This window comes from Pelophylax lessonae, assembly GCF_965119305.1.
Source record: "Pelophylax lessonae genome assembly, chromosome: 2".
Taxonomy (NCBI): Eukaryota; Metazoa; Chordata; class Amphibia; order Anura; family Ranidae; genus Pelophylax; species Pelophylax lessonae.
Genome location: NC_138769.1, coordinates 747343239 through 747369441, shown reverse-complemented (window position 1 = coordinate 747369441; position 26203 = coordinate 747343239). Strand labels below are relative to the sequence as shown.

General features: G+C 42.7%; 1 protein-coding gene across 1 annotated transcript in view; it reads right to left on the bottom strand.

Moving 5' to 3' along the window:
* Positions 1-26203, bottom strand: part of LOC309548373 (uncharacterized protein) — a gene marked incomplete at both ends in the record, with an annotated part of 539651 nt that overhangs the window by 254067 nt on the left and 259381 nt on the right. Inside the window, one exon of the mRNA XM_082248311.1 lies at positions 19614-20414. Coding sequence (XP_082104437.1) covers positions 19614-20414 — 801 coding nt within the window. The remainder of the gene's footprint in view (positions 1-19613; positions 20415-26203) is intronic.

Below are 26203 nucleotides of genomic sequence, written 5' to 3'. Positions count from 1 at the left end.
GGGGAATTTTATGTGCTATTTTTTTTTGCAAATGAATAAAAATATTTTGTAATTTCTGTTTTACTTCCTTTTCATCACATAGGGGACAATGTGATGTTTTTTAGGTGGCAGTTTTTTTTAACCACTTCTGGACCGGAAGATTTTTCCCCTTAATGATCAGGCCATATTTTGCGATTCGGCGCAGCGTTACTTTAATAGACAATTGGTTCAATGGATTCCTAGTCCTTCCAGATAAAATATACTTCTTGTGTGGAAGGAGCCCCTAAAATGTCTTCCCTTCAATTCCACCCATAGCTGTACTTTAGGTTATGTTGCCCCTCCCATATCTGTAAGGGAAAGCCTCAATTTCTCCCAATACTCCCCTGGCCTTCCAGTGAGAAGAAACATTTTCTCTGGAGTGGAAATGTTTTATGCAGTGATCCCTTCATAGACGGGATGGGGAATCTAAGTAATCTAAGATAATTAGGATGAACCCGTGTACTGGAGTCATGGATCAGATAACCAATGAGACCATTGATGTTATAGCAGAGCTGACAGCAGAAGTGTCTCCATCACCTAAGGTGGTGTCACAGAACTGCATGGCTGCTGACTATCTCTCGGAAGCACAAGGTGGAGTCTACAATCTGATGTCACATAGAGAGTGTTGTACATTTATTTTATATCAAGAGGATCTCAGAAGGAGATATCTACACAAGGTAAAGGAGTTCCAACAGGCACCTGGGTGGGAGGAAGTGGAGATCCATTGTCTTGGATGGGTTTAGTTGGAACTTGGTTGAGTAATATGGTGGGTTTCTTTCCTAAGCCATTAGTTGTTACTATAGTTGTGATAATAATTTTCTACATTGGTGTGGTTCTTTCTTTTACTGCCAGAGTTGATTGTACATTTTTTATGCACATGGTTAAATTCACATTTTTAGGCCAGATGATTATGTAAAACTCACAAACATTTTTTTTTTCTAAAAGCAGAGACTCTGGAGAATAAAATGTTGTTAGTTTAAATTTTTTAGGAGGATATTGGCGCAATTTTTTATCAAATGCACATTTTATGTAAAAAAAAAAGAAGCACTGCAGATAATTTTAGTGCACACAAACACAATTTATTACCCAATTTCTTTGGTGAAATATAAAATATGAGGTTTGTGTCTTGTATATAGATACCAAACATGTCAAGCTCTAAAAATTGGATGAACTTGTGAAATGGTGACAAACTTCCAAAAATGTCCCATAGGTGACGCTCTAAAATCCTTTACAGGTCATCAGTTTAAATAGTTATCCATGAATGATGTCCCTAGAGTTATTCCTCTCACTCTGGTGTGAGCAGCGATATGTAAGATGTGTCGTGTGATTGTTGTTTTCCTACATAACCGCACCCAGCACTGACATTTCCATATGTATATGGGAACTGGGGGTATAAAATTTGTTTTGTGGTTTGTTTGTTTTATATTTGCAGTGTTTTTCTTTTATTTTTTTTAAACTTTAGTTTAGTTGTTCTCCTTCAGGTCCTCTAACCTTGTAGATGGTGACATGGACTTGTTGTGTGGGAATGAGCAGGAGGGGCTCGGGGTTATCTTCTACCCAATGAGCTTGTTATGGATAAAAGATGAAAGTGTCTTCTGGGAATTTACAAGGATTTGGATGTTTAGAGGGTTACATAAGTGGGCGGGGCTGGTAATAATGAGGGGCGTGTCATATGGTAATCAGTTTCTTAGCATAGATGATATAAATGGTATAAATATATCCTTGAAATGTAAACAGTCTATCTCTTTTCTTCTGTTGGTAAAGTGTCACATATATATGATTAATAAAGTTGGATTTTATTTTCACCGCACAATACTGTGGTCTGGGTTCTTCTACAACACATCCACCTAAAAATGTAATCTTCCAGTTATAGAAGTCTGGTGGAATGGGTGACAAGCTGATTGTATCTCTTAGGTCTAGGGGCGGATTGCCCATTTGGGCACTCTGGCACTGTCTGAGGGCCCGTGGTCTGTAGAGGGGCCCTGAAAGAGGCTCAGTCCACTCCTGGAGGTGCCCACAGCTTAATATGCAGAAGAGAGGTTTAAGCCTGAAGGAGGCATGGAATTCTTTATGACGGTTTCTGCAGTGCTGGGAGAGGACTCAGGTGCTGGCCGGGCTGAGAGAGCGATGGTGGAGCCATGGGGATGGTAGCAGCAGCAGCCACTCCGGCCACCTCTCCCCCTGTGGAATTCAGCAGAGGGGTGGGGCTACCGTCCACATCCCCACCATGGGGGACAGCCAGTGCTGAACTTAGAGAACTGGAGGTGGCAGAAGGCACTGCAGAGCGGAGTCATCTCAGAGCTAGCAACCCGCCTTGTGTGCAGCAGGTCAGTGTGTGATCGCCAGCCCAGCAGTTTAGTGTCACTCTGCTTTAATCTATACCAGCAAGGCTGAGTGTTCCTGCCCATTGCCCATCCCCCAGGTGCTATTCCCTATCCCATATCTAATAACCCTGATTTCTATATACATAGTGAGTGCTATTCCCTATATACTGTATAAGACTGATATGTGTACACTGAGTGCTGGTACCTACCTGTATATATAACACTGACATCTTTATACGGAGTGCCACTCAGTGTACAGATATCAGTGTTATATATAGGGAAGATTCGGTGTGTCTGGCTGTGCAGGGTGGGGGATCCCAGCTACTTACAGATCCTATAGGGTTCCGCTAGGGGTAAGATGAGTAGATTTATGGTACTTTTTTCCATAGTTTTTATACATTTTATTGCAGTTTTTTTGTCCTAGGGTTGGGCCTTGTTTAACCACTTCTGGACTGGAAGAGTTTTCTCCCTTAATGACCAGGCCCGATTTTGCCATTCGGCACTGCGTGACTTTAACAGACAATTACGCGGTCGTGCAACGCTGTAACCAAATAAAATTGACGTCCTTTTTCCCACAAATAGATTTTTTTTGGTGGTATTTGATCACCTCTGCGATTTTTATTTTTTGCGCTATAAACAAAAAAAGAGCAACAATTTTGAAAAGACAAAAAAAAAAAAAACAATATTTTTCACATTCTGCTATATAACATTCCCCAAAAAAATTTAAAAATCCAAATTTTTTTAACATTTTAGGCCAATTTGTTTTCTGCTACATATTTTTTGTAAAAACAATCGCAATAATCGTATTTTGATTGGTTTGCGCAAACGTTATTGCGTTTACTAACTAAGGAAAAGATTTGTTTTTTTTTTTTTTACTAGTAATGGCGGCGATTTGCGTTTTTTTTTTTTTTTTTGCGGGACTGCGACATTGCGGCGGACAGATCGGACCCCTAACTGACATTTTTGACACTTTTGGGGGGACCAGTGACATTACTACAGTAATCAGTGCTAAAAATATGCACTGTCACTGTAATAATGACACTGACAGGGAAGGGGTTAACCCTGTTGGTGATCAAGGGGTTAAATGTAAGCCTAGGGGAGTGATTCTAACTGTGGGGGGGTTGGGTTTGTGAAATGATCACAGAGACCTGTGATCCTATATAGAAGGATCACATGAGCTTTGTGATCATTGCAGGGAGAAGGACGGGCGGCTGTGTTTACAACATCCGACTGTACTTCTCTCTCAGCGGGGAGAGATCGCGGGTGTCAGGTGACAATCTGAGCCGCCTGACACACGCGCCGGCTTCCCCACTGATGATCGGGGCGGGAGCGTTCCGCTCCAGGCGCACGCTCGCCCCCTACCTCCTCCCAAGCAAATTACATACCCATACGTGGTTTTTCCTGGGAGAGCCACTCTGCCGCCATATATATACAGTATACAGTCAGCAAGTGGTTAAATAAGAGGCCCCGTCTTTTCAGCTCACTTTAAGGAATTCATTGGTAGTATTTCTTCCCTCTAGTTGCCGATTCTAATCCTGTTCTGAATTTCCTCCTACCTTGTAACCTCAAGGCAGACGCGGACAGACTCCATGGAGACATTTTACTTATAAATAAATCTGTGTAAACTTTTCTACCTATTTGTATGAATGTTATTCTGTTCAGCCAGTTATGTTATTTATCTCCCCCTGCTAGACAGCAGAGCCAGGTTGTGACCTCACTTTTCTCTGCACTCTATAAGGAATTCAGATTGGTCACCACCCTGCCCCCTCCTGTGACTGAACAAAGAAGAAGAAACTGTCACTACTGCCCCTCCCCCTCCAGTGTGACTATAGCACAGTGAGTAGATGGTAGTTAAAAAAAATTACCAAAATTTGATATATTTTCTGAAAGCGGAGACCCTGTAGAATAAAAAGATGGTGGTTGGAATTTTTTCGGTCACACAATATTTGTGTAACTTTTTATCAGTTCCACATTTTCAGTAAACTATACGTTCCAATAAATGTTAGTGCAGACAAAGCACAATATAATACCACATTGTTTGTAGAAAATAAAAGATGAAGTTGTGTGGAGTAAAAGGATACAAATCCTGTGTGTGTCCATGAGACTGGGAGAATTACAGCGCCCAAAATGATCAATAGGTGACATTTTCACTGCTTGTGGACCGCCCACTGCCTTCTTACTGCGGCCGAGCGGTCCCGCTGTGCTGGATGAGGTACATGGATGACATCCAGCATTTCCAGGTAGGGGGCGCTCCCACCACCCCATCTGTGCTGTCATTCAGTGCAGCACAAGTCGGTCAGCAGGTCCCAGCCAATGATTTTTGGCCTGGACCTGCTGATTGGCTGTACGGAATCACAGATCAGCCGTGTCAATGTTTTGTAATCACAGACACAGGAACTGCACCGTTCTTCTCTCTCTCTGAGCCCTTTTCTGTTCAGAGAGAGAAGAAAGCAGACCTGTGTGAGTCCAATCAGCACATTTACACTTCCACACACTTAGTGAGGCACATTTAACCCCTTGATCTCCCTCCAGGTAACCCTTTCACTGCCCTCTCACAATGTCATTAGTACAGTGTACAGCATTTTCACTGATCACTGTATTAGTGTCACTAGTGACTTCAGATAACGTCAGAGTCAGTTAGCGTCCCTCCCAGATAGTGTCAGATTGCCCGCCACGCTATCACCATCCACATTTAACTCCTTTATTGCCAGAAACATTATCAAAGTTACACTATAACCGCCAATATTGAAATAGAGTCTGAACATGGATCAGTATATTGATCACAAACAGAACTTTACCAGTGTCCCCAATAGTATAGTGTCCCCAAAAATGCAGTGTTAGTGGGATCAGCCCCGTTCTCTGATCACTGCCACCTCTGATACATTGTGCACAAAACCGCAGTGTTAGAAAGATCAGGCCTGATCTCTGCAGCACTAGCAGGGAAATCTTATTTCTAGCACACAAACCATCACTGACAGCCAGGAGCTCTTTTTCCCATGAGTCGCACTAGGTACCTGTAAATTTACTGCCCAAAATGTCCAAAGAAAGGTCCACTAGTGAGGAGACCTACAGGATTCTGAGTATGACAGATGAGAGTGAAGGGGAATCCTCTCTATCAGAATCCGGCTCAGAACATGAGCCTGTGGAAAGCAGCGGCACCCTGACAGGGAGCTCAGACGATGGAGAAGATGTCTCTGCTAAGATCAGACGTACCCGACCCCAGGTTACTGAGGTGCTAGAAAAGCAGAGTTATGCTCATATGCAGCAGAGTGCCAGTACTAGCGCTGCTCCAGAGGCCTCATACATCCTGGCCTTTTACACACCAGCACTGCAGTATCCCATGGTGATGTGGAGAGTCCCAGAAGTGCAGTACAAGCTGGTGAGGAGGCCGGCACTAATAGCGGAGTGCAAGCTCAGCCACCAAGATTACAAGCACAGGCCTGTAGAGTCCATTCAGAAATGCTTGTGAACTCTAATTGGCTGCCCCCAGATTCAGCAGAACTCATTACCCTCCCCCCATTCACAGCCCAGCTCAGGGTTCAGATGGAATCCGGCCCTGACTTTTTTTTAGCTGTTTTTCACAGAAAACCTCTTTAATTTGATTGTGGACCAAACTAATCTTTATGCTGACCAGTACATCGCCGCCAACCCAAACTCATACCTTGCCAGGCCATTTGAGTGGAAACCTGTCACTATTTCTGAATTTAAGACTCTTTTGGACCTCACCCTTAATATGAGCATTATAAAAAACAAATGAATTGCAGTCATATTGGTCCACAGATTCATCATATCCCCGTGTTCTCTGCTGCAATGGCCAGGCATAGATAGGAGAAAATAATGGGTTTGATGCACTTCAATGACAATACACTTGCAGCAAAAAATAAGATCTTCCATGGACTCAACATTCCTCTCAGCAAATACCATGGGGTGTATACTTTCCAAAAAGGGGTCATTTAGGGGATGTTTTACTGACCTGGCATTTAGGAGCCTCTGAAAATGTGATAGGTAGTCAGGAAACTCAATGTGCCTTGAAATCCTGAAGGTGGTCATTGGATTTTGGGGACCTGTATGTGGCTAGGCTGCCAAAAAGTCTCTCACATGTGGGATCCCCATATTCCAGAGAAGTAGCAGAATGTGTTTTGGGGTGTAATTCCACATATACCCATGGCATGTGTGAGAAATATCTCATTAAAATGACAACTTTGTGTAATATATATATATATATATACACATTTTTTTTCCAACAACTTCCTGGCAAAAAAAAATCTTCTATGGATCCAACATGTCTCTGAGCAAACATCTTCCAAAAAGGGGCCCTTTGTGGGATGTTTGTACTGTCTTGAAATTTTAGTGCCTCAAGAAATATGACCCGAATCATGAGACCTGAATCATCATATGCCTGTGTTCTCTGCTGCATCCATCCATGACTGATCAATGTACCGGCTCATTGCCTGTACCATGTGATCACTGTGACCAATCACAGCAGATCACATGACATTTGTAAACAATGGATGGCTTACTTTCATGCAATCCATTTTGTACAATTGTGGAGCTAGCTGTGATTGATCACACTGATCACATAGTACAGACAGGGCCAATCACAGCCCATCTGTACCACGTGATTAAATGTAATCAATTATGGCTAATCACAACAAAGCAGACCAAATGAATCTGTTTCAGTCAGTAAAAATGGTTGATCGGGTTAGTATAATGTACTGGTATAAACAATCAAAATTTGTAAAACAAAAAAAAGCAAGATCACTTCCCCAGAGTATTACAATGTTACTATGGTAACACTGTATTGCTCTGGTAACAGTGTTTAAAAAAATTGTAAAAAAAAGTAATAAAAAGGAAAAAAATATTATTTTCATATTATTATCTTTTTTTTTTTACATATTGTCACCAGTTAGTGTCCCTGATCACCATCACACCCACTATATGACAATGCTGTATTGCACTGGTGACAGTATTTTAAAAGAAAATGTGACTTTTATTTTTAATTTTCCCAAAAATTGTGACAAAAAATTACAACTTCAAAAAACTTGCCATGCCTCTTACTAAATACCTTGGACTTTCTAAAAGGGATAATTTGGGTGGGGGAGGGGATATTTGTACTGTCCTGGCATTTTCAGCCCTCAAGAAATTTGATTGGCCGTCAGTACATCAGGACTGATCGATTTTCAGTAGTTACTCATACAGTAGTTTGTGGACTCTATAACAATCCTACAGACTAAATAATGTACACTGATTTGGGTTATTTTCATAAAAAATGTAGCAGAATACATTTTGGCCTAAACTTCTGAAGGAAGATTATTCATTTCCAAATTTCTTAACAGTAACAGAAAAAAAAACTTTTTTTTTTCAATATTTTCTGTAGTTTTTCATTTATTTAGCAAACAATAAAAAATCAAGTGGTGATTAAATACTACCAAAACAACATTCTATTTGTGTGGAAAAAAATTATAAAAATTTCTAATGATTACAGTGTTGCATGACTGCGTAATTGTCATTCAAAGTGTGACAGCTCTGAAAGATGAAATCTAGCCTGGGCAGCAGTGTTGCCAACCGTCTGTATATTTAGGGACAGCCCGTAAAATCAGGGCACTTTTCTCCTGCCCGCAAATTCCCGTAGCAGGAAAAAAGTGCCCGTTAAAACGACGGCTGCGGTGAGACAAACTGACTGCGCATGCACGGCTTTCTCCTCTCGGTCACTCACAGTCAGTCAGTCAGTCTCATCATCTCCTCCTCCCCCGCCTGTGCCCTGCCCACATGGCCTGCATAGAATTTTCCCTCCACTGCCGCCGTGGACCGCGCACAAGCAAGCCAGGAGGAAGGAGCCTGCTGCCTGCCGGAGGTGGACCGCGTGTGGAGAGGAGTCAGATGAGACGACGGACACCGACCGACTCGACCAGCCCAGGACTGTCTGCAGCTGCAGCAGCCAGCTGAGCTCCCACCCCGGCGTCCCCCCACGACGAGGATCCATCCATCTCTGGGCTGGCCTGGCACAGACAGACACCACACCATCGGCCATCCACTGTCTCTCGAGTTTCGTGGACTCCATCTGATGATCTTCTTCTCCAGACCGTGAGTACTCCTCCTAGGCTCCTACTAGTTTCCTCTCCTCACTCCCAGTCCCCCCCAGGCCCCACCTGCCACCTCCGACCCCCTCAGCCCTGGCCTGAGCCCAGGGGGCAGGGCTGCTGAAGGATCCATCCATCCAGGATTCCATCCATGGCCTCTCCTCACTCCCAGTCCCCCCCAGGCCCCACCTGCCAGTGCCACCTCTGACCCCCTCAGCCCTGGCCTGAGCCCAGGGCAGGGCTGCTGAAGAATCCATCCATCCAGGATTCCATCCATGGCCTCTCCTCGCTCCCAGTCCCCCCCCCAGGCCCCACCTGCCAGTGCCACCTCTGACCCCCTCAGCCCTGGCCTGAGCCCAGGGCAGGGCTGCTGAAGAATCCATCCATCCAGGATTCCATCCATGGCCTCTCCTCCCTCCCAGTCCCCCCTAGGCCCCACCTGCCAGTGCCACCTCTGACCCCCTCAGCCCTGGCCTGAGCCCAGGGAAGGGCTGCTGAAGAATCCATCCATCCAGGATTCCATCCATGGCCTCTCCTCACTCCCAGTCCCCCCCAGGCCCCACCTGCCACCTCTGACCACCTCCTGTACCATGTCCGCAGTCTCTAACCATCTCGTCTTTTATCATGTCTGCAGGGGAGTCTGGACACTGGAGAGGAGTCAAGAGTGAGAGCGCCGCCGGGGTGGGGGTCACGGGAGAAGTCAGATGTGTGGGGCCTGCAGAGTGGAGACCAGAGCCATCTGAGTGAGCCCTGCAAGGTGCACCTGAGAGGAGGTAAGTGACAGCACCGCCAGACCAGTCTGATGGGGGGTCACTGATATAAAGATCCCTCTATATTAGTAACCCCCCATATCTTAATGTATTCACTCTGTGGAAGGTGGTCTCTGGTCACCAGATTGCCCCCCACATCAGAGTTCCTGGCGTTCCCCTTTACATCAGAGTCTGCAGGATTCTCCCCTTACAGTGCGAAGGGGGAAACTCTGCGGACCCTGATATAAAAGGGAACTCTGATGTAAAGGGGAATGCAGTGGACTCTGATATAAGGCGGTTTCTGGTCACCAGAGCACCCACTTAAATCAGAGTTCCCCCTTAAATCAAGATCTGCAGCATTCCTCTTTATGTCAGAGTTACACTGTAAGGGGGAATGCTGCACACTCTGATATATGGGGGAACACTGTGCTGGCTGGGTTATATTAATCTTATCTTCATGTAAATGGAGAAATATGGTTTTTGACTTTTGTTTAACCTAAACACATTGCTAATAGCACTATCTACATGTTTATAGTTTTAGTATTGATATTTGCACGGTTTAGCACTGAAAACAGCCTGTTTATGTACATTTTTGCAATGCCAGTAAAAAATTGGTGCCGTCCGTAAATTTGGACATTCTGCCAGTAAATTTCCCTCCGGGGGGGTTGGCAACACTGCTGGGCAGGAAGGAGGTAAAAGTTCCCGGAACTGAAGTGGTTAAAGTAGCACAGTGCTGAATTGCAAAACAAGCCCTGGACATGAAGGGGGTAAAACCTTTCAGAGGTCAAGAGGTTAATAAATCTTGCTTTAATTGTACACAGTTTGGTTTTAGCTTCATGTGATATTTCTTGTGGCTGCAGTTCTTCTGAGCTCCACAAGGTGGCGATCTCACTTATACAGAGACAGGAAATCTCTCTGGAAGACAGGAAGTGAGATATGGTACAGACAGGAAGTGATGTAAGGTACAGACAGGAAATGAAGTGAGGTACAGACAGGAAATGAGGTAAGGTACAGACAGGAAGTGAACTGTGGTACAGACAGGAAGTGAGGTACAGACAGGGAGTGAAGTACAGACAGGAAGTGAAGTGAGGTACAGACAGGAAGCTCCATGTGGGAGGAATTATAGAGGAGACGTTGCTGGAAGTATCAGTGGAGGAGGTAATGAGATTGTATTTTATCATATCTCCCATCACTCCATATTTCTCTGTCCCTCTTTTCGGTCTGATGTACACACAGACATATGAACATACAATATAACGCCACAAAGTCTTCATATCGCTCTCAGATTTCCCTCAGATATCAGATTATTTCATGTACTGAAGTGAAAACACTGATATAAAAGAAAAGTAATGGTGAAATAAAACATAAGTGGGTGTAACTGATCACATTGTCACCAAACGTCACCCCCAAATAAAAGTTTTCCCTGTAAGGGTCCGATCACACCAGGAACTGCACGTTTCTCATGAATTTCCACATGTGCGTTTACATGCGTTCTCAGTGCATTTTTTAGCATTGGGAAGGACAGGGGATCAAAGGAGACAAACTTGTGTTTTGTCCCCAGAGTCACATTGTGTTGTGTTTACTCCCATATACATGCGTTTATGTACTCACAAAATCAGATACTTAAAGACTCATCCAAACCACATGTCAGTGTTTATCATCCACCTGGATGGAGATCCCTCTTTGGATGGGATGATCCCTCTGCACAGCGCTGGACTGGTGAAGCCTGACAGGGAGAGCAGCAGCTGCTGCCGCTATATCACACAGGCAGGCCGCCGCATGGACTTTTTATTTTATTTTTTCATTTTTCAAAACCTTGTGACAAAAATGAGATCTGCAAAATACTCACCATGCCTCTTATCAAATACTTTGGGGTGTCTACTTTCCAAAAAGGGGGTGATTTGGAGGCGTTTGTTCTATCCTGGCATTTCAGGACCTCCGAAACTGTGATAGGTAGTGAGGAAGAGAAATACGCCCTTTGGAAGCCTGAAGGTGGTCATTGGATTTTGGGGACCTGTATGTGGCTAGACTGACAAAACCTCTCTCACATGTGGGATACCCATACTCAGGAGAAGTAGCAGAATGTGTTTTGGGGTGTAATGTCACATATATCCATGGATTGTGTGAGAAATATCTCATTAAAGTGACAACTTTGTGTACAAAAAAGAAAAACAATTTTTTGTCATATTCAAAAACCTTTTTGCGATAAATAAAATCTTCCATGCACTCACCATGCCTCTCAGCAAATATCTCTGGGGCGTCTACATTCCAAAAAGGGGTCATTTTGGGGGTTTATGTACTGCCGTGGCATTTTAGTACTTCAAGAAATGTGATAGGCAGTCAGAAAGTAAAAGCTGCGTAAATTCCAGTATATATCCCATAGTTTGTAGACTGTATTGTATTCTGCTACATGTCTTTGATACAAAAAAATACATTTTGTCCTAAATTAATGAAAAAAATAGATTTTATTGGATATTTTATGAAGGGGGGGGGGGGGGGACCTTCTGAAGCTAAAGAGGTTAAATTGCATTTATGTGCCAAGAAATAACTTTAATGTATTTTTTTACTAAAATTTTGCCTTTTATAAAGCATTGCTCTAATATCATGTAACATAAATAAATTAGAACTACCAACATTTTATTCTCTAGGGTGTCTGCTGTAAATAGATATATAATATATTGGGGGTTTTAAGTAATCTTCAGGCCATAAAATGATTTTTAAAACATGTAAACAAAAAAATAAAAAACATTTAATAAATGGCTCCAGGATTCAAGTGGACCCTTTATTACACACTGAGTCCAGGAAGCCACAGAGAGACCACGTTTCCCCTGACTTCCTCTCCAGGCTGTGATCCCACTCTAGTTGGGCGCCACCTACAGTGGAAGAAGAAGACTGCACCTGCCTACATCTGCTTTATGCTTTGTCTGATCAGGATGACGGGCATTTCTCCCTGAACACAGAGTGCCCTAAACACGAGGTAAACGTGGTGCAGCATTTAGCCCAGTCCAGCTGTAGTGTAGACTTTGACAGGCTGCAGGCAGCGGGGGTGGACGCTGTGCCTGTGCCTACCAGGTGTATTATACCGCCAGCATTGCACACACAGGGACTGGATCCCCCATGTACAAGGGACCTAAGAGATACAATCAGCTTGTCACCCATTCCATCAGACTCCTATAACTGGAATATTACATTTTTGGGTGGATGTGTTGTAGAAGAACCCAGACCACAGTATTGTGCGGTGAAAATATCATCCAACTTTATTAATCATATATATGTGACACTTTACCAACAGAAGAACAGAGATAGATTGTTTACATTTAAAGGATCTATTTATACAATTTTTATCATCTATGCTATGAAACTGATTACCATATGACACGCCCCTCATTAATACCAGCCCCGCCCACTTATGTAACTCTCTAAACATCCAAATCCCTGTAAATTCCCAGAAGACACTTTCATCTTTTATCCATAACAAGCTCATTGGGTAGAAGATAACCCCGAGCCCCTCCTGCTCATTCCCACACAACAAGTCCATGTCCCCATCTACAAGGTTAGAGGACCTGAAGGAGAACAAGACCATGACCACCAGGACCATCGCCTGACTGAAGCCAAGCTCACATTTCTTTCTAATGCTGCTTTTATGGTCTCCTCAGATACAGATCTGGCAGATGTACATTAGTGTAACCCTTTCACTCCAATCTGTGCTTGACCATCTTTTTTGGGGTACAGAGGTGACATTAGGGGGTCTAACGTCTCTTTAAAGAGGACCTGTGACCAGCAATATGCTATCACATGAAGGGCTATCAACCCCCTATGTGATAGAAATAAAGTTGAGGGAAAAGTTAAAACAAACTTAAAGTATCACACTGTAAATAATAAAAACACACAAAAAAAATGTACCCCCCCGTGTACATATAGTAAACGCCAGTGTTGGGTGCGGTTATGTAGGAAAACAACAATCACACGACACATCTTACATATCGCTGCTCACACCAGAGTGAGAGGAATAACTCTAGGGACATCATTCATGGATAACTATTTATACTGATGACCTGTAAAGGATTTTAGAGCGTCACCTATGGGACATTTTTGGTATTGAAGTTTGTCACCATTTCACAAGTCCATCCAATTTTTAGAGCTTGACATATTTGGTATCTATATACAAGACACAAACCTCATATTTTATATTTCACCAAATAAATTGGGTAATAAATTGTGTTTGTGTGCCCTAAAATTATCTGCAGTGCTTCTTTTTTTTTTACAGAAAATGTGCATTTGATAAAAAAAATTGTGCTAATATCCTCCGACATAAAAAATTAAAACTACCAACATTTTATTCTCCAGAGTCTCTGCTTTGAGAAAAAAAAATGTTTGTGAGTTTTAAATAATCATCTAGGCTAAAAATGTGAATTTAACCATGTGCATAAAAAATGTACAATCAACTCTGGCAGTAAAAGAAAGAATCCCACCAATGTAGAAAATTATTATCACAACTATAGTAACAACTAATGGCTTAGGAAGCAAACCCACCATATTACTCAACCAAGTTCCAACTAAACCCATCCAAGACAATGGATCCCACTTCCCCCCACCCAGGTACCTGTTGGATCTCCTTTACCTTGTGTAGATATCTCCTTCTGAGATCCTCATGATATAAAATAAATGTACAACACTCTCTATGTGACACCAGATTGTAGACTCCACCTTGGGCTTCCCAGAGATAGTCAGCAGCCATGCAGTTCTGTGACACCACCTTAGGTGATGGAGACACTTCTGCTGTCAGCTCTGCTATAACATCAATGGTCTCATTGGTTATCTGATCCATGACTCCAGTACACGGGTTCATCCTAATTATCTTAGATTACTTAGATTCCCCAACCCGTCTATGAAGGGATCACTGCATAAAACATTTCCACTCCAGAGAAAATGTTTCTTCTCACTGGAAGGCCAGGGGAGTATTGGGAGAAAATACATAGAGAATATACACCTGGCCTAGAGACTATGGTGTCTGTGTATGCTTGACACACTCCGTCTGGAGACTCATCAGTATATCAGACAGCCTCTACTAGGTCATGGGGAGCCACCGCAGCCAAATAGCAGTAACAATGTAAAAGTATTGGGAGAAATTGAGGCTTTCCCTTACAGATATGGGAGGGGCAACATAACCTAAAGTACAGCTATGGTGGAATTGAAGGGAAGACATTTTAGGGTGCTCCTTCCACACAAGAAGTTTATTTTATCTGGAAGGACTAGAAATCCATTGAACCAATGGGGATTAAACATTCTGCAATTACATTGAGAACCATGAAATGTTACTGGCCTGTGATTGGCTCTCCTATTGTTAGCGAGGTAAGTGAGACTTCCCTTGTCGGTGTCATTAATGGAATTTAAGAATCCATGCAAAATGTTTCTCCTAAAACCAAAAAGGTGACCCCCTTGGGTAGGTACCCATCCTGATATTCCTAATATGAGTCTGTAGTCCCGGCTACTACAGGAAAGATGTGGGCAATCATTTACACCTTTTACAGCAGGACAGTAAATATCAGAACACAATTCATACATAAGACCAACAGCAGGAAGTCTGCTAACTTAATGTGTAATGCAATCTGTCATTATCATTCCCAGAGTTCCCTCTGCAACATCGTTTTATCACCTGTTATCCTGTCTGTAGATCTGTTATTTTCCCACCTTCTGTAACAGGGTGACAACCCCCATCATTCTGCAGTAACATTACACAGCAGTGTTGTCACCCTGTACAGGGAAGTCTTAGATAGATTATAAGCAAATGTGTAAGGTAAAGTCTACAGGCTTGGAAAGATCAGTTTGTAATTGGATAAAAAATTGGCTAAAAGATAGAATTTGGAGAGTAGTGGTCAATGATTCTTACTCTGAATGGTGTAAGGTTATCAGTGGTGTACCCCAAGGTTCAGTGTTGGGACCGTTACTTTTTAATATCTTTATAAATGATATTGGGTCTGGGATTAAAAGTAGCATTTCAGTCTTTGCAGATGACTCCAAGCTTTGCAGTGGAATAACTTCCCTATATGATGTCTCCAACTTACAAGCTGACCTCAATGCACTGTTTCATTGGGCAACTATGGGGTAAATGAGGTTTAATGTTGATAAATGTAAAGTTATGCACTTGGGGGTAAGAATATGCATGAATCATACATACTAGGGGGAGAAGGATCTGGGGGAATCCATAGCGGAGAAGGATCTGGGGGAATCCATAGCGGAGAAGGATCTGGGGGAATCCATAGCGGAGAAGGATCTGGGGGAATTCATAGCGGAGAAGGATCTGGGGGAATTCATAGCTGAGAAGGATCTGGGGGAATCCATAGCGGAGAAGGATCTGGGGGAATCCATAGCGGAGAAGGATCTGGGGGATTCATAGTGGAGAAGGATCTGGGGGAATCCATAGCGGAGAAGGATCTGGGGAAATCCATAGCGGAGAAGGATCTAGGAGAATCCATAGCAGAGAAGGATCTGGGAGAATCCATGGCGGAGAAGGATCTGGGTGTTCTGATAGATCCTAAGCTAAATAATAGCATGCAATGCCAAGCTGTTGTTTCCAAAGCAAGCAAAGTCCTTTCTTGTATAACAGAGGCATGGACTCCAGAGAGAGAGAGAGGATTTTTCCCCTCTACAAATCATTAGTAAGACCTCATCTGGAATATGCAGTTCAGTTTTGGGCTCCAGTTCTTAAAAAGGATATCAGGGAACTGGAGAGAGTGCAGAGAAGGGCAACCAAACTGATAAGAGGCATTGAGGAGAGATTAAAGGAACTGAATTGATTCTCTCTTGAGAAGAGGAGATTAAGGGGGGATATGATCACCATGTATAAATTCATAAGGGGGGATATGATCACCATGTATAATACATAAGGGGGGATATGATCTCCTTGTATAAATACATAAGGGGTCCATATAGCGAACTTGGCGTTGAATTGTTCACTTTAAGGTGAACACAGAGGACAAGGGGGCACTCTTTACGTCTAGAGGAAAATAGATTTCATCTCCAAATACAGAACGGTTTCTTCACCGTAAGAGCTGTGAAAATGTGGAATAGACTCCCTCCAGAGGTGGTTCTGGCCAGCTCACTAGATTGCTTTATAAAAGTCCTGGATTCTTTCCTGGATGTTCATAATATAAATGGCTACTAGGATTTATAGGTAAAGTTAATCCAGGGAATATCCGATTGCCTCTCTGGGGATCAGGAAGGAATTGTTTCCCCTGCTGTAGTAAATTGGATCATGCTTTGCTGGGGTTTTTCGCCTTCCTCTGGATCATCTGTGGGTATAGGATTGTGTATATGGGATTGTATGATTGGGTTTTCTTTACTGTTTTTTTTTTTTAAATGGTTGAGCCAGATGGACTTGTGTCTTTTTTCAACCTGACTAACTATGTAACTATGTGTAAGTAAGACACACAACAGAAAAAGCCCAACTTCAGCTAACGCTTCTAAAGCAGTTACAGCAACAGGAGTTTTTTCTAAGGGTTAAACCTCCATATGAATTAAAACTGACAGTAAGCAACCCCTCCAACTGCCATTTTTTGCCAAATTGCTAAACCTTCAATAGGAAGTAGAATAAAATAGATCAACTGGGAGGATCAACAAGTAATAAAAATGTTACAAGGGGAGACTCGGAAAAACAAAAACTTGTTTGCTAATGACAGATCTTTTAGACCCTGCAGGACTCATTAACCTGTTGCCGACCACCCGCCACCTTTTTACTGCGGCAGTGTGGCTCTCCTGCACAAACCAACGTAGACCTACATCGGTTGCGCACCTGCAGTTAGGGGGGCAAACGCACACACTGCCGCCGGCACGTTCCTGCCCCACTCAGCAACGGGGTAGCCAATGCACGGGTCAGGCGGCTCCGATCCCCGCTGAGAGAGGACGGTCAGATGTTGTAAACACAGCTGACCATTCTTCTCCCTGGAATGATCACAGAGCCCCTGTAATCCTTCTATATAGGATCACAGGTCTCTAAGATTATTTCACAAACCACGCCCCCCCCCCCCCCCACAGTTAGAATCACACCCCTAGGCTCACATTTAACCCCTTGATCACCCACAATGTTAACTCCTTCCCTGCCAGTGTCATTATTACAGTGACAGTGCATATTTTTAGCAGTGATTTCTGTAGTAATGTCACTGGTCCCCCCAAAATTGTCAAAAATGGCAGTCCGATCTGTCCACCGCAATGTCGCAGTCCAGCTAAAAATCGCCGCCTTTACTAGTAAAAAAAAAAAAAAACAATAAAAATGGCTTAAATCTTTCCCGCAGTTAGTAAACGCAATGACTTTTGCGCAAACCAATCAAAATCCGCTTATTGTGATTTTTTTTTTTTTTACTAAAATTATGTAGCAGAAAACAAATTGGCCTAAAATGTTAAAAAAATTTGATATTTAATTTTTTTTTGAGAATGTTATATAGCAGGAAGTGAAAAATTTGTTTTCTGTTTTTCAGAATTGTCGCTCTTTTTTTGTTTATAGCGCAAAAAATAAAAATCACACAGGTGATCAAATACCACCAAAAGAAAGCGCTGTTTGTGGGGAAAAAAAGGGACATCAATTTTATTTCGGTACAGCAACGGCTGACTGCGCAATTGTCAGTTAAATTTAACGCTGTGTCGAATTGCAAAATATGGCCTGGTCATTAGGGGAAAAACCTTCCAGTCAAGAAGTGGTTAAAAAAACTGTCACCTAAAATACATCACATTGTCCCCTATGTGATGAAAGGGAAGTAAAACAAAAATTACAAATATTTTTATTTTTTTTGCAAAAAAATTGGTTAAACCCAAGCACATAAAATTTCCCCCCGAAGAAATTTTGAGGCCCTCTTCCTATATGCTCGTAGAAACTTAAGCGCATGCGTCGGGGCACCTACGCATGAAAATGTTGATTGCAATACACAGGTTGCCATGCACACGGGAGTGAAAGCATTAATTCTAGCACCAGACATCCTCCATAACACTAAACTGATACATGTAGGGGGCTTTTTAAGCATTGCCTATAGAAAATATAGGGGACTGAAGTTTGTTGCCATTTCACAGGCACACACAAATTTACGGTTTGGCAAATTTGGTATCCATATACTCAGCGCAACCTCTTTTATATTTTACCAAAATGTGGGTAATTTAAATTTTGTGTTTCCTATACCTTTAAGGTAATATCGGGTGACATAAATTTGAACTACCACTATTTTATTCTCTAGGGAGTCTGCTTTCAGAAAATATATAATGTTTGGGGGTTTTACATAACTGTCAAGGCTAAAATTATTTTTAAACGTGTGCAAAAAATGCAAAAAAGGGGTCAGGCAGCAAAAAGGTTAAAGTGAACCCCAACTGGAGGAATGTCAGTCCTCAAAACACACTTCACACTTGGTAAGCTCAGAGCTCTTGCCGTTGTACTGTGTGAATAGTCTATGGAGATGAATAATAGCTGGACAGAGGAAGAAGATATCAAGCACATTCTTTCTTCACCTGATGGAATCCCTGAGACTTTCAGTAGAACCAAATGTAACACAAAGTAGCCAGCTGAAATTAAATGGTACTGTTAAATGCATCCCATAAACAGCAGAAAGTCAGTGTTGAAGGCCTACAGCAGCTTAGAAAGTTACTTTCTTACTGAACAGAGATTTCTCCCTGGCTGGTGTCCCAACCACAGACCTGCCTGCAAAGCGGTCATCCATGAGAGGAGATGAAACATGGAAAGGAGGCATTGATCATGGGAGAGGAAGTTTGGATAAGGTGAGCATAGCTGGAGCCCCAAAGCCTGGCATATGGTGTATCAACAGTCAGAAGAACCTGGAAGGGACTCTTCCACTGAGGCTTAAGAGGCTTGGCAAGATGCCATTGGATCCCATCCCAGTCTCTGGTACTGAGGCAGTGTTGGTCATGTATTCGCTCAGGCAAGGAAGAAAACACTTGGGAACACCGCTCAGTTAGTGAATGATGAAAATGTATTACATGTTCAGTCAAAGCTCCATAAAAACAAAATAAAAATATGAGACTCATGAGGAAAACAGTTCAGTCACTGATACTTATCTGAAAAAATAAAAATAAAAAAGGTATAATATTTACAGGCCTTCTAGGTGTGTGTCTGATGGACATAAGCACTTCAGTTAGTGTATCCAACCATTACATTCCAGTTTGCTCACAGATTTTCATTTATTTTTTATTTCTAAAGTCACATTTTATCTTTTCACGTCTTTCCTAGCTTGTGGGATGACATTGGGGCTGTGAAACGAATGGGACACCCGCAAATCCTTTATTATTCCTCCTTCTTCCAGAGTTTTCTCTCTGCAGCTGAAGCTTATGAATCCTCTGGTGATACTTAGCACAGCATTTACTGTAAAATCTTTCTCACACTCAAAGCTTTAAAATGGTTTCCTTCCAGTGTGAACCCTCTGGTGTCTGATAAGATGTGACTTCACTCTAAAAGCTTTGCCACATTCAGAACACTGAAATGGCTTCTCTCCAGTGTGAACCCTCTGGTGTGTAATAAGATTTGACTTCACTGTAAAAGCTTTGCCACATTCAGAACACTGATATGACTTCTCTCCAGTGTGAACCCTCTGGTGTCTGATAAGTTGTGACTTCTGTGTAAAAGCTTTGCCACATTCAGAACACTGATATGACTTCTCTCCAGTGTGAACCCTCTGGTGTCTGATAAGATTTGACTTCACTGTAAAAGCTTTGCCACATTCAGAACACTGATATGACTTCTCTCCAGTGTGAACCCTCTGGTGTATGATAAGATATGACTTCTGTGTAAAAGCTTTGCCACATTCAGAACACTGATATGACTTCTCTCCAGTGTGAATCCTCTGGTGTCTGATAAGATCTGACATCTGTGTAAAAGCTTTGCCACATTCAGAACACTGATATGGCTTCTCTCCAGTGTGAACCCTCTGGTGTATGATAAGATATGACTTCTGTGTAAAAGCTTTGCCACATTCAGAACACTGATATGACTTCTGTCCAGTGTGAATCCTCTGGTGTCTGATAAGATCTGACTTCTGTGTAAAAGCATTGCCACATTCAGAACACTGATATGACTTCTCTCCAGTGTGAATCCTCTGGTGTATGATAAGATATGACTTCTGTGTAAAAGCTTTGCCACATTCAGAACACTGATATGGCTTCTCTCCAGTGTGAACCCTCTGGTGTATGATAAGCTCTGACTTCTGTATAAAAGCTTTGCCACATTCAGCACATGGATATGGCTTCTCTCCAGTGTGAACCCTCTGGTGTCTGAAAAGCTTTGACTTCTGTATAAAAGCTTTGCCACATTCAGAACACTGATATGATTTCTCTCCAGTGTGAATCCTCTGGTGTGTTATACCTTTTGCCTCCATTGTAAAACCTTTATCACATTCCAAACAAGAAATATCTTCTGAAATGACTTCTCATATATACATGGGTTGGACTTTACAGTAAAGACATTGTCACTTCCAGAGCACTAAAATTACTTCTCGTTTGTTGTCCTGTGAGGTTGGATCAATGTTGAAGAGCATTCAAAACATTCATGACATTTAGAACACGGATAGGTCTTGAGTCCTGTGTGAATCTTCCAGTGAACTGCAATAAAGACTTTCAGTCACTTATAACATCCATATGGCTTGCTTCTCATGTAACTTTGTTGTATTGTTGTAACAAGACAAGCATGACCAAAAAATGGTTTATCAATCCACCTGTGCAGAAAAAAAACAGAAGTCATAATTCTATAAAAAGGGTTAAAAAAAGTTGCTTTCTTTTTAACATTTATTATTAACTGCTTCCCGCTGGGCCTATTGTAATATGACAGCCAAACAGGAGCCCCATTGTTACATAGTTAGTGAAGTAGGAAAAAAGACACCAGTCCATCCAGTTCAACCCGTGTGTGTGTGTTTGCTGCGAAGCGAACATTGTATACCCCTGTATGTTGTTCTTCTTAAGGTGCCCATCTAATAGTTTTTTTAAACTATCGATGCTCCCTGCTGATACCACTGTTTGTGGAAGAGAATTCGACATCCTTACTGCTCTGACAGTAAAGATTCCCTTATGTAGTTTAAGATTAAACTGTTTTTTTTTTCTAGTTTTAGTGAGTGACCCCGTATCTTATTGTATTCCCTTTCTCTGAAAAGTTTGTTCCCTATGCTCGGGTCACCAGTACAGTAATTGTACATTGTTATCATATCCCCTCTCAATCGTCTCATAGCTGATGTCCTCCATTCCCCTAATTATCTTTGTTGCCCTTCTCTGGACTCTCTCCAGTTCCAGGACATCCTTCCTGAGGACCGGTGCCCAGAACTGGACCGCACTATCTGATAAACTGTGTAACTCACTACACTCTCCCTGAAGGAATGTGGAATTGTGTGTAGGGCGAGTGTATTGTGTGTTAATCAGCAGGCTTTATGGTGGCGTAGGTGGGAGAATACCGGGCTTGCAAATGAGAGACCGTGGGTTCGAATCCCTTGGCAGCAGGTGATTGATTTTAATTATAGATATTAATTAAAACCTATTAAATGAATAATGGATGTGGGAACTCGAAGTCCCCGCGAAGAAGCCCATTTGCTCGCTATTCGGCGAACAGGCAGTGTTCGAGGCGAACTTAGGTTCGTCTCGAACACAAAGCTCATCACTATACACCGATTTGGGTTCTTTTTACCAAAGAAATGTAGCAGAACACATTTTAGCCTAAAATTAAGAAGAAAGGTTATTTATTTGCAAAATTTTATAACAGAAACGAAAAGGTGAATGTGTTAAAGATAAGGGTTTTCAGAGATCACCTAAATACAGAGTAGAAGATAGTCAGACAGATTGAGGTAGAGAGTTGCAGAAGATGTGAAAGGCTCTGGAGAAGTCCTGGAGGTGAGGAGAGTAGGAGGTATTGTGAGGAATGAAGAGAATGGTTTGGTTGATATTTTGAGACAAGGTTGGTGATGTAGTTGGGGGAAAAGAAGAGTTGTGGAGGGCTTTGTAAGATGTTGTAAGTATTTTGGATTTTTAATAGGAAGAGATCAAACAAAAGAGTCGCCCTGGCATTATTGCACCTCCAACAGGTAGGAAAGGTTGTGGGAAAAATGTTGTGTAAAAGTGGGGAATGTATACCATCTGGTCAAAGGTTATATCTGGACTCCTGGACACTGCTGGAAAGGGAGGATTTGTGAGTAAAGAATAGGATATGATCTCTTTCTGTCTGGGTGAATGTGTGACCCAAATCTCTTCCCATTTCAGAAGGAATAAAGTTGTGAAATCTCCATTTTGATTGGTAAGGAAGTGATGGGATATGGAAATTGTGTGACCTGTTGACTGACTTCATCTTTATTCAGGCATCATGGAAGAATGCATTGTCACCTGACCTGTCTGTAACACTCATTAACCACTTGCCGCCCGCCCGCCGTCAATTGACGGCGGGACGGTGCGGCCATTGTTCTGGGAAGACGTCATATGACGTGATCCCAGAAAAGCAGGGCAGGCACGCGATCGTGTGCGCGCCGCCCTGCACTGCCGGTGTCGGCGTGTCCCCGGGACACCCCCCATCACCGGCAGGGGGGAAACAGCCAATGGACATGGCTGTTTCCCACGTGATCGGCTGTGTTCCAATGACACAGCCAATCACAATACAGGAGCCCGGAAGATGACCGCACATGCGCGATCGGGAGCGCGCAGCGCGGTCATGTCGGTGGCTCTGTGATCCCTAGGAACACAGCTAGTCACCGGCAGTAGTAAACAGTCACTGACAGTGACTGTTTACTATGTGATCGGCTGTGAATCCATTCACAGCCGATCACAAAATGTAAACAAAGAGAAGTAACTCACTGTTACTAGCTCTTCTCCCCTCACACAGTTTCCAGTGTGAGGAGAGCAGAGCTAGAAATAGTGAGTTACTGCTCTGTGTACCTGTCACAAAGTAAAATCACACCAATAAAGGTCCCCACACAGTCCTCAGCCCCCCCCCAATTGCACCTGTCACCCAACAGTCACCTCATCAGTGCCCAGAAATTGACACCCATAAGGCTACGTTCACATGTGAGCATGTGAGCGTAGCGATCCGGAAATCATTGCAAATTGCGGGACGCCTGTGCATTGCCCGTGATTTGCAATAGCACCCCAAACGCTGTGCGATGTTGCCGCGATTTCCGCTTGCTGAATCACGGTAACATCGCGCAAACAACGCATGACGCCCAAAAAAGGTACAAGAGCTTCTTTGGGGCATCATGCGTTGTTTGAGCGATGTTACCGCGATTCGGCAGGCGGAAATCGCAGCAACATCGCACAGCGTTTGGGGTGCTATTGCAAATCACGGGCAACGCACAGGCGTCCCGCGATTTGCAATGATTCTGGATCGCGGGCAGAATCGCAGTGATTCTGCCCGCAATCGCTACGCTCACATGTGGACATAGCCTAAAGTTCACCGGTCACCAGAGACTGCCATCAGTACCGCTGTGCACCATCGCCCGTCACCCATCAGTGACCATCGCCCGTCACCTGTCACCCCATCAATCACCGTCATCTGTCACCCCATCAATCATCGTCACTTGTCACCCCATCAGTGATCGTCACTTGTCACCCCATCAATCATCATCACTTGTCACCCCATCAGTGATTGTCATCTGTCACCCCATCAATCTTCGTCACTTGTCACCTCATCAATCATCGTCACCTGTCACCTCATCAATCATCGTCACCTGTCACCCCATCAGTCATCGTCACCTGTCACCCCATCAGTCATCGCCACCTGTCACCCCCATCAGTCATCGTCACCTGTCACCCCATCAGTCAGCATCACCTGTCACCCCATCAGTCATCGTCACCTGTTTGCCATATACATGCAACCGATTGCCGACCGCCTAACGACTATATGCGTCGGCCATTAAAAGCTAAATACTGGGGTTATGGCAGCAGATAGCTGCCATAACCCCGGTATTTTTTGAAATGGCGGGCGGTCGGCTTTCAGATAAGGGTGGTCCCAGTGGCGGATTCGCCGCGGAATTACCCTTACGGTGCAGGGGAAGAGTTGCCCCCCCCCTCCTGCCGCGTCCCAGACGTTTTCCCAGCTTACCGGACCCGCCGGCAGCGGGGAAAACTATCCGGTCCCGGATCCTCAGAGACAGGAAGTCGAGTGAGGGCAAGATGGCCCTCACTCGACTCTATGGTCTTGGAGGACCGGAGCTACATCAAAACACGTTGCCTAGCAACCGGTTTAAAGGGCCGTTTTTTTTTTTTTTCCTTTTTCAACAAATCTATTTTTTTTTTCAGTGTAGTTGTGAGGTCTTTTTGACCCCAGATCTCATAATAAAGAGGACCTGTCATGCCTATGTTTACATTCCTTGTAATAGGAATAAAAATGATCAAAACATTTTTTTTTTAAACTGTGTAAAAATAAAAAAATAATAAATAAAATAAATAGGAAAAAAAATTAAAGCGACCTGTCCCCGTTAGCTTGCGCGCAGAAGCAAACGCATACGCAAGTCCCGCCCACATAAACGGTGTTCAAACCATACATGTGAGGTATCTCCGCGATCGTTAGAGCGAGATCAATAATTTGAGCCCTAGACCTCCTCTGTAACTCTAATCTGGTAACCTGCAGAAATTTTTAAAATGTTGCCTATGGGGATTTTTAAGTACCAATGTTTGGCGCCATTCTGTGAGCATGCACTATTTTGGAGCATGACATGTTGGGTATCTAATTACTCGGCGTAACATTATCTTTCACATTATGGAAAAAAATTGGTCTAAATTTACTGTTTTCTTATTTTTTAGTTCAAAAAAGTGAATTTTTTTCAAAAAAATTGCATTTGGAAGACTGCTGCGCAAATATGGTGTGATAAAAAATATTGCAACGATCTCCATTTTATTCTCTAGGGTCTCTGCTAAAAAAAAAATATATAATGTTTGGGGGTTCTAAGTAGTTTTCTAGCAAAAAAATTATTTTAGCTTGTAAACACCAAGTATCAAAAATAGGCCCAGTCTTAAAGTGGATAAATGGACAACTTTGTGAAAAGGGCTACTTAAATGTTAGGCCTCTGTATGTGGCCAGGCTGTGTAAAAGTGTTACACATGTGGTATCGCCATACTCAGAAGGAATAGCAGAATGTATTTTGGGGTGCAATTTTTGCTATGTACATACTATGTGTTAGAAATATTGCATAAATGGACAGCTTTGTGTAAAAAAAATGCGTTTTCATTTTCTTTCCACATTTTCCAAAAACTTGTGGAAAAAAAATGACATATTCTAAAGACTCATTATGCCTCAAAAATTATACGTTGGGCTGTTTGCTTTCCAAAATGGGGTCATTTTATGGGGGTTTCCATTGTCCTGGTGCTCCAGGGCCTTCAAAAGTGCGATAGGTTGTCAGGAAATTATATGTGTAATTTGTGCTCCTAGAATGCCGGAAGGTGCTACTTGGATGTTAGGCCTCTGTATGTGGCCAGGCTGTAAAAAAGTCTCACACATGTGGTATCGCCATACTCAGGAGGAGTAGTAGAATGTGTTTGGGGTGTAGTTGCAAATGTACATGTGCTGTGTGAGAGAAATAACCTGTTAACATGTCAATTTGTAAAAAAAAAAAAATCTTCATTTTGCAAAGAGTTGTGGGAAAAAATGACAACTTCAAAAAACTCACCATGCCCCTTATTAAATACCTTGGAATGTCTACTTTCCAAAAAGGGGTCATTTGGGGGGTATTTGTACTTTCCTGACTTTTTAGTGTCTCAAGAAATGAGATAGGCCTTCAGTACATCAGGTGTGATCAAGTGTGATCAATTTTCAATGATTCGCACCATAACTTGTGAACTCTATAACTTTCACAAAGACCAAATAATATACACTTACTTGGGTTATTTTTACCAAAGATAAGTAGCAGTATAAATTTTGGCCAAAATTTGTGAAGAAAAATTACTCATTTGCTAAATTTTATGACAGAAACAAAGAAAAATGCGTTTTTTCACAATATTTTCAGTCTTTTTTTATTTATAGCACAAAAAATAAAAAACCCAGTAGTGATTAAATACCATCAAAAGAAAGCTCTATTTGTGT